Consider the following 17,076-nt stretch of genomic DNA (forward strand, 5'->3'; position numbering starts at 1 on the left):
GTCTTACGATACTATAATTTTTTTTATGACTTTTTACGCCTTACTATACTATGACATTTTTATGACTTTTTATGCCTTACTATACTATGACTTTTTATGCCTTACTATACTATGACTTTTTATGCCTTAGTATACTATGACTTTTTTATGACTTTTTATGCCTTACTATACTATGACATTTTTATGACTTTTTATGCCTTACTATACTATGACATTTTTATGACTTTTTGCGCCTTACTATACTATGACATTTTTATGACTTTTTATGCCTTAATATACTATGACTTTTTATGCCTTAGTATACTATGACTTTTTTATGACTTTTTATGCCTTACTATACTATGACTTTTTGATGACTTTTTTATGCCTTACTATACTATGACTTTTTTATGACTTTTTATGCCTCACTATACTATGACTTTTTATGCCTTACTATACTATGACTTTTTATGCCTTACTATACTATGACTTTTTTATCACTTTTTATGCCTTATTATACTATGACTTTTTGATTATTTTTCATGCCTTACTGTACTATGACTTTTTATGTCTCAGTATACTATGTGGTTTTTATCACTTTTTATGCCTTATTATACTATGACTTTTTGATTATTTTTCATGCCTTACTGTACTATGACTTTTTATGTCTCAGTATACTATGTGGTTTTTATGACTTTTTATGCCTAACTATACTATGACTTTTTATGCCTTAGTATACTATGCAGTTTTTAGCACTTTTTATGCCTTACTATACTATGACTTTTTTATGACTTTTTATGCCTTACAATACTATGACTTTTTATGCCTTAGTACACTATGCAGTTTTTAGCACTTTTTATGCCTTACTATACTATGACTTTTTTATGACTTTTTATGCCTTGCGGTTGTATGCCTCCATCACTCAATTTCAGATTACATCGCTGTTTATCCAGCTGACCTCCAACCACCAAAATCTAATCAATTCATCCTTGAGGGCAAATGAACATGAAGGGAGGTCACAGTGACACTGACCTTTGACCACCAAAATCAAATCGGTTGATTCTCGAGTCCAAGTGAATGTTTCTGCAAAATTTGAAGAAATTCCCTCAAGGCATTACCGAGATATCACGTTCACAAGAATGGGACCTGAAAACATAATACCTATGGCCCTGGCTGCAGCTAAACTCCAGTTGACAGTCTAGGTAATCCAAGGGCAGGAGGTCAGGAGGTCAGGGCTCTGTGCAGACCAATTAAGCTCTTCCACACCAAACTGGTTTATGGAACTGACTTTGGGGTTTTAATGCGTTGTATTCCCGGCGCGAGCACACAAATGTGTGTGAACAACGGTTCAATCATTTCTTTATTCTTGTAAAATCTCCTGAGTTGGTGTCTGGAGAAAATTCAACTGATCACAAAGGTTTAAAATAAAAAAAGAGAAGATCACTCAGACTTCCTACCAAATAAAATTTAATGTCTAAAGAGTCGTCAACATAACAGAAAACATGTGGGAGAAGCTACTTTCAGTCTAAAAGACAAAACACTCCATGGCAGCACATCTTGTCAGTAACATCACTCCAATATTTGGCTTTGAACTAGAGGTGATGAAATGATTTTTTTTGTTGAAATTACAAAAATGAAAGCTGGAAAATAAAAATAAAGTTTAATATGTTACATGTCCTCTACCCGCTTCAAAAACTAAAACAAATCTCTTAATATTTTCCCAAAGAATATTTTTTCAGTCCACCTGCACTTCTCTTTTTAGTCCAGCAGAGGGCAGACAGTGCACATGTTATGCTTCATACAAGTCACCGCCTGGTTGCCAAATTAAAAATGTACAATCCACCTTCAACATTTTACCAGCAACATTTTGGAATAGAAAAAAAAAAAATCTCAGAATGATGCTGATAATCTGTTTATGTTCCTCAAAAAGCACAAAAACCTTAAACCATGTTTACCAGCATCTGGCAGCTATGTGGTGTTAACCTCTCCCTCCCCTGCTTCACATGCATAAGCTACATATATACTACATCTTCACAACCTTCAAAGCCACAATAAAACACATTAATTCATATACACGGCCTCGGCAAGAACACATGTACAGATAATCCAGGCCGTTCTCCATCATTCAGGAACTGTGAATTATACAGGGCTATTTTGATTTTCATAAAATGGCTAAATAAATACGAGCCTCTCACAGATTAAACCAGATTATGTTTTGATATTTTACAACCGAAATAACTGGTTCACTTATGTTTTCACAGTGTCTCCCAAGGTAGAATCTCATTTTAACTCAAGGAACATTTTGAATGTAAACTAAAAAAAAAAAATGCACAAGAGACATTTTAAGTGCAAATTCAAAAGAACCTATTACTTAATTTGTAAGATATAAAATGTTTCAGAATCTTATATTATTCTTGTTTTCTAAAACAGAAAATAGTCTCATTTTCTCACTATTTAGTCTATACGATCTATGTGATTCTAAAGCTTTTAAGACATAACTTTAGAATAAAAATGAACCACTCCAGGCCAATGATATGACCAATAATCAACAGCAGAGTGTTTCTCAAAAATGAAAACCTGTACAAAAAAACTGCTTTGAATGCTAATGTTTTTAATGCTGATGGTTTAAAACTTCATAGATTTCCTATCCTGTTAATAAAAGCTCCAGATTTCCGATGATCTTTCAGATAAAAAGATAACAGTATAAGGTAATATAATAACATCTGCTCCCAAAAGAGATAAAACTGAAACGCAAATGTAGTATTCAGGTTGATCTGTTGGTGCCAATGGGGGAATGTTCAACAAAATGTGAGGAGTGCTTGAGGTGATTATCTGTTGTATAAGGGCAAAATTTCTAACCCACATGACTTGGCTTCCTGCAGTGTTATTTGATTCATTTAACTCGAACCGGAAACTCAGAGTGGCCAGGGTTGCTAATAATCTTCGGTGAGATCACAACTTGAGCTGTTCATCACTTTTAATGGGTGCAGCCAAGTGCAACACCACAAATGCCTTCGAGGAAATTAAGTGTGTGCCCCTGTTTGTAAGATGAATTGCATTGAAACACACAAAAGACAGAATCCTTGGAGAAGGAGATGGGAGAGGGAGTGGGAGGCACTTTCTTCAAGTGTGGCCATTTGAAACATGTATAAGCCCTTTAGCCTTTAGATGGGGTCGGACAACACCTCGTACAACCTGGTTCAGGTTGATGTGAATACTGATGATAACTTGAGAAGGTAACTTATTAGGGACCTGGACATTTCTAAACAGGAAGAAAAAAGGTCAAAAAATCCCCAAATAAAATAAGAAAAAACATTAGATGTAGCGGTTTGTTGTCTTAAGCTAATCAAGTAGTGGAGATAATGGACCTGAATAATTATTAGCAACCTTAGCTCCCATGGATAACAGTGCAGAAACCCTGTCTTGAAATATGACTGACACTTTCTGAACATAATCTAAAGTCAGATAAAACAGAGAATAAAGAAGACAATATTACATAATACTTCTCTGGTATATTGTTACTCTGAAAGTTGATACAATAAAGTCAAAAACTGCTATGATCGGTGCAAATGCTAAGCAGTACAACAGGAAATTTACTCATTGTGCAAAAAAAAAAAAAAAGCTCAAACTAATGAAAATGACTGACATGGTGGGTGAACCGATGAAGGCAACGAAAAGAAAAACATGAGTATTGTAAAAAGTTGGCATGCAGTTGAAGCGTCACACAGTAAGGCAACTGAGCATCTCGGGTTTGGCTTCCCCTGCCTGAAAGCTCCGCACATATACTGCTGAACAAAGATGTTCATCTCGTCGTGTGTTCTCAAAACAGAACAAGAAAAACAAGTGTGTTACGTTAATGAGCATTCGGTGTTTTGGCAGTTACTTCTGTATTCATCAGCCGCAGCTGTGCTCAGAGAAGGTTTTGTAGAATATTGTAAAAGGGCTGAGGTTTACAGCACATGCTGGCAAACACATCATCTTTAATATGAGGACGCTGAAGTGAAACCTGTGTATCACTGCCAGCTTGTGCAATCTTCCCTTGTACACGTTAAGATTTTGAAACAAACAGCTGAAAACATACTGGTAGGATCTATTCATTCAAACTATGGTTGTACTGATCGTCATGGAACATGTGAGCAGCTCCGTGCACCTTGAGGAGATTCTGACATCGTTGCTGGAGTGTCTCAGAAGATTCTTTTTTTTTTTCTTTTTCTTTTTTACGTTTATCCATCAAAATGTCTGCTCCTATTCTGAGGCTAAGCAATAAGTAACTTCAAAGGGAACCTCTTTAAAACTGAAGCTCGTTTTTTTTTTCCTCTCTCATTAATATCAATGTCCTCTATTATGCACAGTTTGTCCTATTAAGCTAAACATTCATGAGTTCATACACCCCCCTCAAAACTTCAAGAAGACAAGCCACAGTATACAAAACACATAGGAAAACAACAGAAATCATCAACTTGACAGCTAACATAGCTTATAATCAGTCTAAGGCAAAACAAAACAAAACAAAAAAAGAAACAAGTAGTGGGTTGGTGAAATTAGGAGCTTTCTGACAACATACTGTGCATGCTCTCACTCTGTGGACCAAAGTCCTGTAGTCCATGCTGTAGCCTCGGTGGAAAAAACTCTCTGCACTCCTGCATGGCCTGATTCCTACGTTGGGATCTAAAAGGATGTCCGGTGGGGAGCTTTACACTCTGAAGCTCTCTCCCTTGCCGTCAATGTGGCGCAGACGCAGGTAGACGTCCGTGCCAATGCCCTGCATAGACTGTATGGACAGAGAGCCGCCCAGGTACTCAGCATAGGCCCGGGACGTGGGCAAGCCGAAGCCGAACCTGCCGGACAGACGGACACAGACAGCAGGTTTAAGATGGCATCGAAGCAAGTGATACCTGAGCTGCACCGATAACTGATTCACGCTTCACTGAACATGATCTGTTGTTAGCAAAAACATGGATACAAATGTAGATGAAGGGGCGAACGAGTGGGAAATGCCACCTGCGGGTAAATACGGGTGGTTATGGGATCCATGATAATGCCAAGGATGTCGTGATTTGATTAAGTCCAAATCTCCACTCTCACTGCGTCTATAAATTAGAAAATGTGCATTTCCTTGTACCAAACCCTGCATTTACACTTAACCACCAAGACGCATTAGAAACAGAGAGAAACTCCACTGCTCAGCGACATTACCACCACCCTGGGTTGTACCAGGTTTGACCTGGGTTTTTATGCACGTAGCCCAGGAAAACAGATGCAACTAGGTTAATGATCTGGCTGTACATGTGTGGACAGGTATAAAGGCCTGCAGCATGATTGTTACACATTTCACAGATGTGGTCGAGACGCAACGGCTGAGCAATAATTTCAATAAGCCAACAGTCTGACTCACACGAACGAATACGTGACAGAGGAAAGTGTAACTTGTTACACCATTTGTCCATCATAATATTTTCATACGCAAACTGTTCACTGAGCCCTCGTTCGTTATAAAGGAGCAGTTCTTATGTTTTATATTTTATATTATCTGTCTGTATGTGTAAATAACACCTGTATCGTGTGTTCAGCCGTATTGAAACACCTGAAAGTGACAGATCAAAGCTTTAGAAGAAGAGACTTTTACCAGAAGGAGATGGTTTTGAATGTTTTGATAAAAACCACTTCAGGAACATTAGGAGCGAGTTTCTTCTATTTCCTCTGGTAAATACTGAACAAAGACATTTTCACATTCTTACCCATGCATAGGGCTGGACTGGTTTCCGCTGTTGGTAATGTTGTTGAAGAGGTTGCTCATGCGCGGATCCTGTGCACTCTCCTCAGCCGTGCTGAAGTGGTAGTCCATCACCTTGTCTATTATATTGTGAGGGATGCCGCCGCCACGGTCTGAAATCCTGAAAGGAAAAGAAGCTTTGAGCACAACAATAACTCTACCACCGTAATGTCCTTTTCTTTGATTTAAATGCTGCTCTGTTTAAACGACTCCAAAAAACAGTCGTATTATGTTTGTCACAATTTGAATCCTGTTCATTTAAGGCTCTAAAATTCACTAAATATTGCTGCAGTTGTTCATAAAACCATTCGGAGTTCAACTGACATTTTATCACTCACCTGATGACAAAATCAATGTCATTATTGGCAATGGTGACGACCACATCAGGCACATTGTATGGGGTGTCCAGGTGGCTTTCCATGGTGGCCCTGAAGAGACAAATAGACGGACGTAACGGAGAGTAAAATGCTGAGTTTGCAAATTCTTTTAGACATTTGAACTATGGCATGTTGTATTTTCATTTCGCTGTCGACTGTAATTAGTCACATTGCTGACAATGTGACTAATTACAGTTGATGAATGAACCCTCACTTCCTCAGAGTTTGGCTCAAACTATGTCTGTGTTCAGTTTTCATGAAACAAAAAGGACCTGTGAGGCTGACGTGTGTGCAAGCTGGAATCTTCTTCAGTCTCTAAACTAATTACGATCTAAATCACAAGAGCCTGTGAACGACCCCGTCTCTTCTGCGTCTGTCCTCTAAACCACTAAACAAGATGAATGATGGGAATGTGGCAACATGCAGCTGCAGCCAAAAACTCTCCCAGCTCTGATCACAGGACTCGCTCAAAACAGGAAACAGAATGCAAAATGAAAACTACTGCTCATCCTCAGCACTCGAAGACAGAACAACACCGATGTTAATAATGGAGATTATATTTTACTGTTGGATAATTCTGGAGAGAAAAAGACTCACTCCATTTTACTGATTCCTATTGGTCAGTTTGCTATTTGCATGTTAAAGTAATTCAATTTGTAGCCGCATTCAGATTGAATGAGATGAGATGCTTATGCTTGTATTCAAAAGTGTTTCTATTCCACACATCTTAAACTCCTGGGGTTTGTAGTTCCTATAAAACACCAGTGATGCAAGATGATACTCTAAGAAAGTTCAGATATTCCAAAAATCTTAAAGAATTTGGAGAAATTGTTTCCATCTTTGCCCTTGGAGAGTAACTTAACACCAGGCTGAAGCAGTGTTTGGCCTTTTACCAGCCCATACCCAGCCTCACAGAAGTGTGCTCTGTGTAGTTAAACCGCTGGAGGTCAGCAAAGGTAAGACTTTCAGCGAGGTGTCATGTTACTCTTTAAAAAGGAACAGAGAGTCAAGCTGGAGATGAGTAATTGCTGGTAAGGTCACCTCATGGCGTTCTTGAGGAGCTCGGGCAGGATGTAATCCAGCGGCAGAGGGATGAAGGGGAAGCGAGCTGCCACGTGTCCGTTGATCCTCACTCTGGGCGAGTTGCCGTACTGGTGCTCACACAGGCGTCTGCCGGAGAAGAGGAACGCATGACAAACTGTTCCACACAGGTCGTGTTCACTCAATCCCTTTTTCTCTGGATCACATCGATTTTACAGGTATTCATCAGGTATTCCTGTTGTTGTACACTTCCCTTGTTCATGTTCATCTAATCTCAGTACAGCTAAGGCTGATGGGAATGTCATTAGTGTGGCAGTGATTTGGTCATAAACCCGAGTGCTGCACAAATTAAATACTTGACAGTGCCAGATTAAAAAAAAGAGAGAAACTTTAGTTAATCTTAGCTATGTCAGAGATGTGTTGATGCAAACGTATTGTAATTGGAATTAAACTTTACAGGTGCTGATTTCACTGCCCCAAACAATAACAACAGATAAATCCATTATTTCCATGCTGTTCACTGATTATTAGTCCACACACAGAAGCAACTTTCCCTTGTGAACTTTCTTTTGAACTCAGTAAAAGTCACTGACTCCCAAAAGGGCATGTGATAAGATTACAAAAGGTAAACACCAATGATAGCTCATATCTCAGTCACGGCTGCAGGTGCTAAAACCTGTATGTTCCTGAGAGTCTATCAGATGAACTCTGACTTCTCTCAGTCAACAGAGCGCTCAGACAGAAAGTCATCTAAAGGTGATAAATAAACAAAGCTGCGTGGCTAGACACCCACCTGGCAAAGTCCACCCACTTCTCTATGATCTTTTTGGGAGACAGACGTCTGCATATGATCCCGACAAAATCAGGCTGAAACAAAAACAGAAACATGTTGAATTTTAGCCCAATCAAACAGGATTTACTGTACTTATTTTCTCTCTCCTACTGTACACTTGCTATTTAGTCAATGAATTCAGTTGCAGTTACACATTAAAATCCCATTTAAATTGCCAAAACAAACATGGCAGCTTATCTGATGTTTCCTTTCAACTGAACGTAGCCCCTAACAAATGGGCTATTTCCTCCTGTTTGAGTAATGTTTCCTAAAAGCTCCGACTCTCAGCCCTGAGCCCATTAACGCATAAATCTTTGAATAGTCATGAACTAGTTCAAAGTATTGGGAGAGACAGGTTTTAGTCAGACTTTGACAGGGAAATGTAACATATAGAATAGTAGAACAACAAGTAACCTTACTCCTAGGCTCAACATACATCCTGCTCTTAACCGTTCAAACGTTTAAAAATCATTTGAATCATAGAAACAGATGTACATTATCTTCATTCAGGGCAAGATGGTGCGTGGCCAACATTCGGATTCCCAGACGAGAGCACAGCGTTGTATCCAGGAAGCTGCGGATGATTGTCTCATCCTGAAAAATAGAGGGGACAAAAACGTCTTGATGCTTCACAGCCAAAACTCACGTCCAATTCATTTCCAACACCGATACAAAAAACTTGAATATTTTCTACACTCACACTGATTTGAAGATCAGATTAGCAGCTTTTCATAAGCAAAACCAGTCGATATTATGTGCAGAGAATGAGGTTAAAGGTCTTCATAGGTTCATAATCATCATTATTTCCAACATGGGGTTTGTCCTGCAGTTAACACTGTGGCTCTTTAACCATGAGGTTTTCTGTTCTGAGAGTCCTGGAGGTGGCGGTACTCACCTGGATGTGTCTGCGACACTCCCTGAAGCCCTGGGCGAGCATGGTGACCACGTCTTTGTGGTCGTCCAGCAGCTGCTGCACCAGCTTACAGAAACGAGCCTCCACGTCCTGATCTTTGATCTGTCAACAAACGAGCACACTTCATATCAAACCGTCACAGGCTTAAGGTAAAGTCACTAGATTATCTTAACAAGGAACATGTCATATGCCATAAATTCTCAAATACCGTCCAAGGCCTTAATTCATCTCACCAGCAGAGCCAACCACACCCACACTAACTTATTTTAGAGACAGGACATCATTTCCTTTCTTGCTGTTTAATCAGCAGTGGTTAATAAATATGTCTGCCAAACCTTAGCTTGCGAAAGGAGCTATTTAAAGCTGTTTACCGAAGTGATTGAGAAAATTATTGTATCTGCTGTGCCAGTTTTCCGCAATCACAGACAGCCGGAGGGCAACCTTTGAGGTCAGACTGACATGTCAACGTGAACTTGTACAAATACAGAGCAGGGCAGAGAACATGCTCAGCGGGTCTGTCATTGCTAACGGTCTTACATGTACAAACACAGGAACGAGTCGGCACGTTTGCCTTCTTTGCCAGCATCTCCACGAAGACAAAACAGTGAAGTTAAAAGTCGAGGCCTGCGCCGTTCACCGTCGCTGCCAAGAGATAACTGAAGAGGCCTGACCCACATTCCACACTGTGCATATGTTCTGTAACTGAATCCACTGAGATCCTCACCACTGAGATTGTACAAGTTGCAGCTTTTGTCAGTTAAAGTTGCTGAATTATCACAATTTGTGGTATTAAATGATTTAAAACCTGCAACTACAACACAAGTGACACCCGAGCAGCACGACGGAACACATTTTGATCAGATATTATTTACAGTTTAGTGTCTCGGGCCTCCAGGCACCTTACAACCGCCCAGCACTGACAAACATACACGCATACATAAAGCGAGTTATTGCTTCTCACAGGTTTTATTGCTATTTATCTTTCACTCTTATCTGAATTCAAACATCTTTTATTGCCCTTTTTTTCTTCTGCTGCACCCGAGCACCAGAAACGATGTCTCGTCGCAGCTGAACTGACATTGAAATTTGAAATGTTTCCAGTATGCACTTATTTTTTCTTTGATTATTTTCATAAAATCAGCAGTTTCCTACGTCTCTACAACATTGTATAAAAAAGTCACTTCAACATCATTTTCAACACAGTATTTCAAGCATATTAGGATGTTTTTCCAAAGAGAAAGTAATTATGTTATTTATTACCCTTTTAAGAATGATTCAGCAAATGGCTGGGCTGTTTCGCTGATCTAACCGACTTAATGGCTTTAGCACAGCCAGCAGTGTTGCAGCAAACTGAGGTGTAAACGTTCGACACTCTGCAGAGCAAACTCAATGAAGTTTCCAAAGAATTAAAAAGATAAAACAATCTCCTTTCTTGTGTGCAATAACTTTATTTCCAAATTAATCTAAGACAATTTTAAGAATCGATCATTTAAGTGATCTAAAAAGTAAAAAATACAAAACATAAGGCGGCTGTTGCTTGTCAGATGTGAGGGTTTGCCTCTTTTTCTCTGTTTAATCTATGTTTGTAAATCAAAGAGCTTTGGGTTGTTTTGGTTTTGGATGTCGTACATGATGGAAAACGTAATTGCGGTTAGGGTTTGGTTTGTCTGCAGCTCTGTCTCAACAACAAGTTCATGATTGGCTCAGTGCTGAACAGATCAACCAATCCTGGAGTCGCAACATGCAACACAAGCAAAATGTTCACACTTCCTGTTTATGGTCATTAAACTCCTGAAGAACTTGAGCTTTTGACCCTGTTTGTTTGTGTGTGTGTGTGTGTGTGTGTGTGTGTGTGTGTAGGTAGGACACTCACCGGGGGAAAGTCTATCAGCATGTGGTAGGCTCTGATATACAGTTCATGCTGTAAGAAAGGAGAGGACAGATGGAGGCTGTAGTTAGACCGATTCTCTGTGATCGTCCATCCAACCAGAAATCATCACACCACCAGCACCGGCCCCTGACTGGGCCCCCACAGCACAACTGATAAGTCCACATGTGGCTTACATTTACAAAACATTTCATGATGCTTCGATGTGATGAATTTCTCTGTGTTCACAACAAAGCCGAACAACTCCTCCCCAGAAACTAAGCTTTGCTCCTCGGTTACATCTGAGTTGAAACCGACTTGACGATTTCAAGCTTGAATTCATGGTCTGAACTTGTATCAGTTGAAACTCAAAACCTGCTCCAACCATTGTTTCCTTTACGATAAAAGAGCTGAGTGAGAGTGAGTTAAACCACCCTGACCTACATTACAACCAGTGGCATTCAAACGGAGCTATGCTTTATGCAATCAGAACAGAGGAGCTCCGTGATGCCAGAAAGGAAGGAATCTAGGTGAAAGTTCATCAGCAACAAGACATGCAGAGGCGGTGAATTGGTTTTGAAGAGCCTGCTTGGACAAACAGAGAGTGAGAGAGAGAGAGAGAGAGCACAGTGTTCCCACATGAAAACGAATGAGAAACTGAAAATAAAAACATTGCATGTTCATCCTGATCTGGTTTCATTTAGCTGCTTGTGTCTGCATGAAATAAAATCTAATGACTATGTTACATTTTCAGAGTCATATTTTTCTAGCTGTGCACATTGTGTTGTGGGTTTAATTAGCTGAGGTTTTGGGAGACGCGTGTATGCGGCTTGTGAGGCCTCCAAAGAAAGGGGTTTAAAGGAATTTTGTTTGTCCAAAATGGCATTTGAAAAACTCAACAGCAATGTGTCTTTCCAGGAACAGGGCCCCGCTTGCTCTCTCTGGACAGATTTCGTTGGAACGACCTTCAAACTGTTGAAAACAGGATTTGTTCAGGAGGGGCAGAGAAACATTTCAAAAACAAGTGTTGTCCTTAAGTATCACCGGTTCACATGACAGGTCCGGACCACTTAAAAGTCTAAATATAACAAAACTGGTGAATCAGACAAATTCACTTTTCACAGTCTCTTGTTTGTGGCACTAAAGAACAAATTTGTTCCTGTGAGTGATTCTTGTATGATGCACAGTGGGAGTCAGGTTTTTGTGTATCCAGTGCAGTGACACCATTTCATTCAATAGAGGTGAGTGAATGTTTTGTTGTAACGATGGATCTTGATTAAAGAGAAAATCAGAAGGGTTTCATTCTAGTTGATTTTTGTGTTTTCAGTGAATCAAACCTTTAAAATGACAGAGCTCATCATGCCCAGAATACTGAATAACGACGGTTACATCTGCTTCCAGCACACACGTAATGTTATATGTCATCTATATGTCATCTATATATAAGTGCTTTCAGACAGCGAGCTGCCACTGTTGCATCTGCACTGATGTTGTTCTGTATTTGTAATGGGCAGATATCCCACATATCTTACAAATAACCTACATGTTCTCATCCATCACACAGCTTAATGGAACAGGTTGTACCTGTAGCTTTAAGAAAAGCAGTTTCCATGTTCTGATAATTTTACCCATAAACAATTTTTATATTTTTCCTTAATAGGAAATAGGACAAGGAAAGGAAAAGATAATAGGAAAGCATAAAATCCCGTAAAAGCGTGATAAGACCATTTCATCCATATTGCACACTCTCATCAGCAGGTAACAGTGCATTTTAACCAGTGCATTTCTATACTTTACAAGTTGCCTATCATTCAACCACTAACACTTCAACATGTGGAGAGGACGAGACGGGGATCAAACCGTCAATCCTATGATTATTGCTTGACCTACTGAGCCACACCGGCCCCATCCTACCTGAAACAATGGAGGCAGCAACAGTAAATGCTCGCTGTGTGACAGCACTTCCCTCTTTCGTCCAAAGTTCAGTCAAGGCTCTCCTGTGCAGTGTCCTAGTTGTCACTTTCTTATTATAGTATCTGCTGCAGGACGGATGCCCCCTCGCTTCATGTGCAGCTTCACACTGTAGCCAGGAGCAGTGCTGGGTGAGAATTGCATTCTTACCACTTGCAGAATGGTGGGGTTGCATCCAATGATGAAGGGCAAACTCCGGAAGCCCTTGATGCGATGAGCGATTCGTACAGGCAGCTCCTTGTGAAGGTACTTGGCACTGCTCTAAGATCATACAGAGGCAGTAATGGAGAGCAAGTGAGTGAAGAGTCACAGAAATCAAAGAGCCTCTCATTACAGGTACACTCAGCAGTTCTCTCAGTGTGGCTTAAATATTTACCAAGATGTGGTGTCCATCCGGAGACTTCCCAGAATACAGCAGGGTCGCTAAGGTCAGTCGCACTGAGGCCTGAGGAGACATTAACATGTACGATCAAATACACATTCACAGTCAGAAATGCAGGTGACCTAGAAAGACTTTCTACTGTAGGTGTTTTTTATTTAACAAAAGGAAGTTCTCAAATCTTAAATGTTGTCTAAACACAAGCAGCTGTACAAAAACTAACCCTACATAAAATACAGTATATATACTGGGCTCAACTCTTTAATAACCAAATTCAAAGTTACATTTAGTTATACGTTCATGTCAAATACAATCCAGAAATGCCCAGGCTCCATTAAAAATAAGTCTAAGTATATTATCACAATTTTTACCCCAAAGGCAAAAATATATATTTAAAGCTACTAAGTACGTGACTCACTAATGGTCACGTAGTGTGGAAGAGAAACCTGCACCAACAAACAGTAAGTGGTGATTCACTATGCAGTCACTGGGTACCAGGGAACTGCTTAGGTCATTGATTCAAACAACGCTGTTACACCTACAAGACAATGATGTGCAACATGTTTCAAAGACAGTCGATGACAACCAAAGTCTTCCCAGAGCTAGATTAGAAGTCTCAAAAAAAAATTGCATTTGTGATGGGATAGGCCGAACCACATCTGGAGGCGGTCTGTGTCACATTGGGATCCGATTTCATGTTAACACCAGGTGTAAACGGGGCCTAAGTGACACACCTTAAGCCAACAGCTATGAATTTTACACGTTGTGTTTACTGTGTTATAACAGTGTGAAAAGGTAAAGTCAAGTGCAGTAATGGCAGGAGTGTGCCTCTGTGCCCAACTGGAATGTACATGTGCTCGAGGTACAAGTGGAAAATTTGACCTGATTATAGAACCAGATCACAAGGTCGCCAGATATGTACGGATTTATTCTCTCGGGACCATGAACATCCACAGCAAAGTCGCTGCAATCTTATTTAGCAACTGCACTTTTCATTCGTATCTGAAAATGCTGAAGTAGGGGGTTTTGTCTTATTTCAGTGTTAGTTCATAACACAGCTGCACATTCCTTCCTCATTTTACTGTGAAGAAATACTAGTGTTGTTTTGTTTTGCTTCACACTGAGTGAAAAAGATGAACTGTTTGTCCAAAAATTGGTTAAGTGTGTTACAAACTACTGAGGCATCCATGTTCTTGCCAGGAATAAAAAACTCTTTGGAAAAAAATGTAACAAAAGTGAACAAAAGAAGGGAGGAGTTTTGACAACGAAGGAAGGAGTTTGTTATTGGAGAAGAGGAATCCATGTTTGTCAACATTGTTCTTTGAATACTTACAAGCGTTGTACATTTCTATTTCATTTCTATTGACTGATTGTTTGCTAGTTAGAGGAGGAAGAAATGAAAGATCTAGCACAGCGGGAAAGGACTTCGAGGGTCCGTGTTTCTTTAAAAAAAAAAATCATTTATATATTCAATAGACGGAATATTTTAGAGACTGGAAAAAACAGCGACATCGTCATTGTGACTTTTCATTGGGTCAACTTAACCTCTGTAGCTGAAACTTAACACCATCAACTCCCCTGCTCTTAATCAGACATCTATAGTATAGTTCAAATGACAGCTTTGGGTTGACAACTTTTATTCAACATTGGTGATGTTGTGTCGCCGGGATTTTCAACATTGTGGTGTTAATTTGTCAGAGATAAACGTTTGTTAGCTAGCTAAACATTATGTCCTCGTGAAAAACCGTGATGGTGCATTCCAGACCTCAGGAGAAAATTGGTCAAATAGCGGTTAGGGCTAAAGTAACGGGTTCGGCGACTTTGGATTATTAGAAAAAACGGTGCCAGTTGGAGTGAGAGGTCGAGGTCCATCCACTCGGACTTGAGTGGTAACTTTAGATTTTAGATTTAAATTGGCTTAGAACGCTTACTGGCGCGAATCGGTCATCAAATTGGGACAAACGCGTATGTACTGCCTTTTTGTGTCCCTGAACGCAGCGCAAACCGAGCTAACAGCTAGCGTTACTGTCAAGCTACAGCTAGCTTACTCCCTCGTTGCCTCGGCAGGAGGACCGGGATTTCAGAGGAGTAAACTGGCATAAACTCACTTTCCTACCTTTTCTGCGGAAACGTCGATTGCAGATTGGTTGTAAAACGATGTGACAGTCTTCGACCGCTCTCTTGCCAACTCTGAAAATCCCTGCATCGAGGACGTGGACCGAAATCTGTGGCTCTCCGTGTTTGACATCGGCGATACTGTTTTGGTGACGGGGGCCAGGAAGAGGCTGCCGAGCCTCGGCCTGGCCCTGCAGGTAGCACCGCTCAGCATCTCCACCGCTATACCCGCCAGTCCCGGACGCATTTGGAGACGAGCTCTGTGTGTGTGAACAGGGCTGCCCCGTTCCCGTACAAGCACTAAGTGTTATGGCTGCTACGAGGCCATTAGGGTCGAGTCCTAATGGTGCACAAAGGCACGGGATCTGAATACAGTAGAGAGAGAGGGTACAGAAAGGGCTTTGTAAGCATTGGCCAGTGGGGGAGAAAGCTGAGGCGACGACATGACAGCTGAGCCAATCAGTCAGACAGAGGCGGAGCGAAACAGCATCAACACCCCCCCACCACCACCCCTATTTCCCCTACTGTACTGTACTGCAAGGGGCAGCTGGAGCTGTTGGTTAAGAGCAACTCCGAGTATTTTAGCCGGCATGTGGCTCAAGGGGACATGGGGAGACACAGAGTAAGATGCAGTATGTTTGCTGGTACACATGCATGTTTACAAAATCATGTTTGTTTTCCCTCAGGCCCTATCCCTGTATTTATTCCCCACAAATACCTTACAAATAAGTGAAGTACTACAACCTGCAACTTTATTATTTGGTACTTATTTCAGACATAAATAGAAAACTCTCAGGTAGTGGCTACACTCACAACGGCTTTACACTGCAGCAATTTTCATGCTCCATTAACCTGTTAGGGAGCCCTGTGGGCACTCTAAGCACTGTGCAGTACTGACTAAAGATTTTAGTCACTTATCATGTTTAGATTTAGATTCGTATCAAAGATCTTATCTTGTCAGTCGCAATTTCATTCTGCAACGACTCCAAACATACTGCCAGTCACAAGGAACTATCTTCACGGACAAAAAGAACAAGGAGTCTTACTGCAGATGATCTGGCCTCCACAGAGCCCCTATCTCAACATCATGGAGTCAGTCTGGGATTACATGAAGAGACAGAAGACACTGTTGCATGTTGCATATTCTCAAAACAATACAATAGCTCTTCTTCTACCTTGAAAGATTGTCCAGTGCAGTGTACTTAGGAGAATAAGTGCTGCTCTACAGGCAAAGGGTGATCACACCATACATTTTGTTTAATGCACATAGGTAATGAATAAAAAACTGGTGTGGCAACCATGTGGCATTTTTTTTAAACACATCCTCATTTTACTTTTTTATTTCACTTCAAGATCATGCCCCATGATATTCATCCTCCTCATTTTACACTGAATTTGATCAGGAGAGTGTATGTGTGGGCTGCAGTCATCAGTTTTAATGACCATTGTTCTCCATTCACTGTTTATCAGTTATTGACTTGTGTCTTATCTAGTTCCAAACTAGATTTTGACCTTGACCAGGTAGATTTATTAGTTGTAGTGTCTCAACCCAGGTCCACATTACTTTATAGTTTAGTTTCAAGTAGAGCTGGAGGATAAACCTTGCAGGACAGGTGAGTCTCACAAAATGCCTGAGGGGAAAACCCAGGACATAATGAACTATAATCTATTCCAATTCATTATAATTACTAATGAAGTTGTTACTTCAAACATCTATGCCTGTATGTCCGCCACTCACTCAGCTTTACTAACATTTTGTCATTCTTGGCATTAAAAATGAATGTCCTGCTAACTGGTCTCAGCCCTTTAATTATTCAAAAGATCTCTTG

At 40.4% G+C, this 17,076-nt stretch overlaps 1 protein-coding gene and 1 long non-coding RNA gene across 2 annotated transcripts; one reads left to right on the plus strand and one right to left on the minus strand.

Annotated features, from left to right (window-relative positions):
• Window positions 1-1,429: 1,429 nt before the first annotated feature.
• bckdk (branched chain ketoacid dehydrogenase kinase) lies at window positions 1,430-16,593 on the minus strand. Its single transcript, XM_056396978.1, has 11 exons — window positions 15,249-16,593; window positions 13,130-13,198; window positions 12,904-13,014; window positions 10,789-10,836; window positions 8,898-9,017; window positions 8,498-8,596; window positions 7,964-8,037; window positions 7,171-7,299; window positions 6,091-6,180; window positions 5,718-5,873; window positions 1,430-4,817 (listed from the first exon to the last, which is right to left on the minus strand). Exons 1-11 carry the CDS (start codon window positions 15,492-15,494, stop codon window positions 4,673-4,675), a joined length of 1,287 nt encoding a protein of 428 aa, XP_056252953.1. The 5' UTR covers window positions 15,495-16,593; the 3' UTR covers window positions 1,430-4,672.
• Window positions 7,266-11,525, plus strand: LOC130182234 (uncharacterized). Its single transcript, XR_008829693.1, has 3 exons — window positions 7,266-7,388; window positions 8,859-9,064; window positions 10,776-11,525. It is a non-coding gene; the product is annotated as an uncharacterized LOC130182234 (long non-coding RNA).
• Window positions 16,594-17,076: the final 483 nt, after the last annotated feature.

The sequence above is a fragment of the Seriola aureovittata genome, chromosome 15 (genome assembly GCF_021018895.1).
Source record: "Seriola aureovittata isolate HTS-2021-v1 ecotype China chromosome 15, ASM2101889v1, whole genome shotgun sequence".
NCBI classification, from domain to species: Eukaryota; Metazoa; Chordata; class Actinopteri; order Carangiformes; family Carangidae; genus Seriola; species Seriola aureovittata.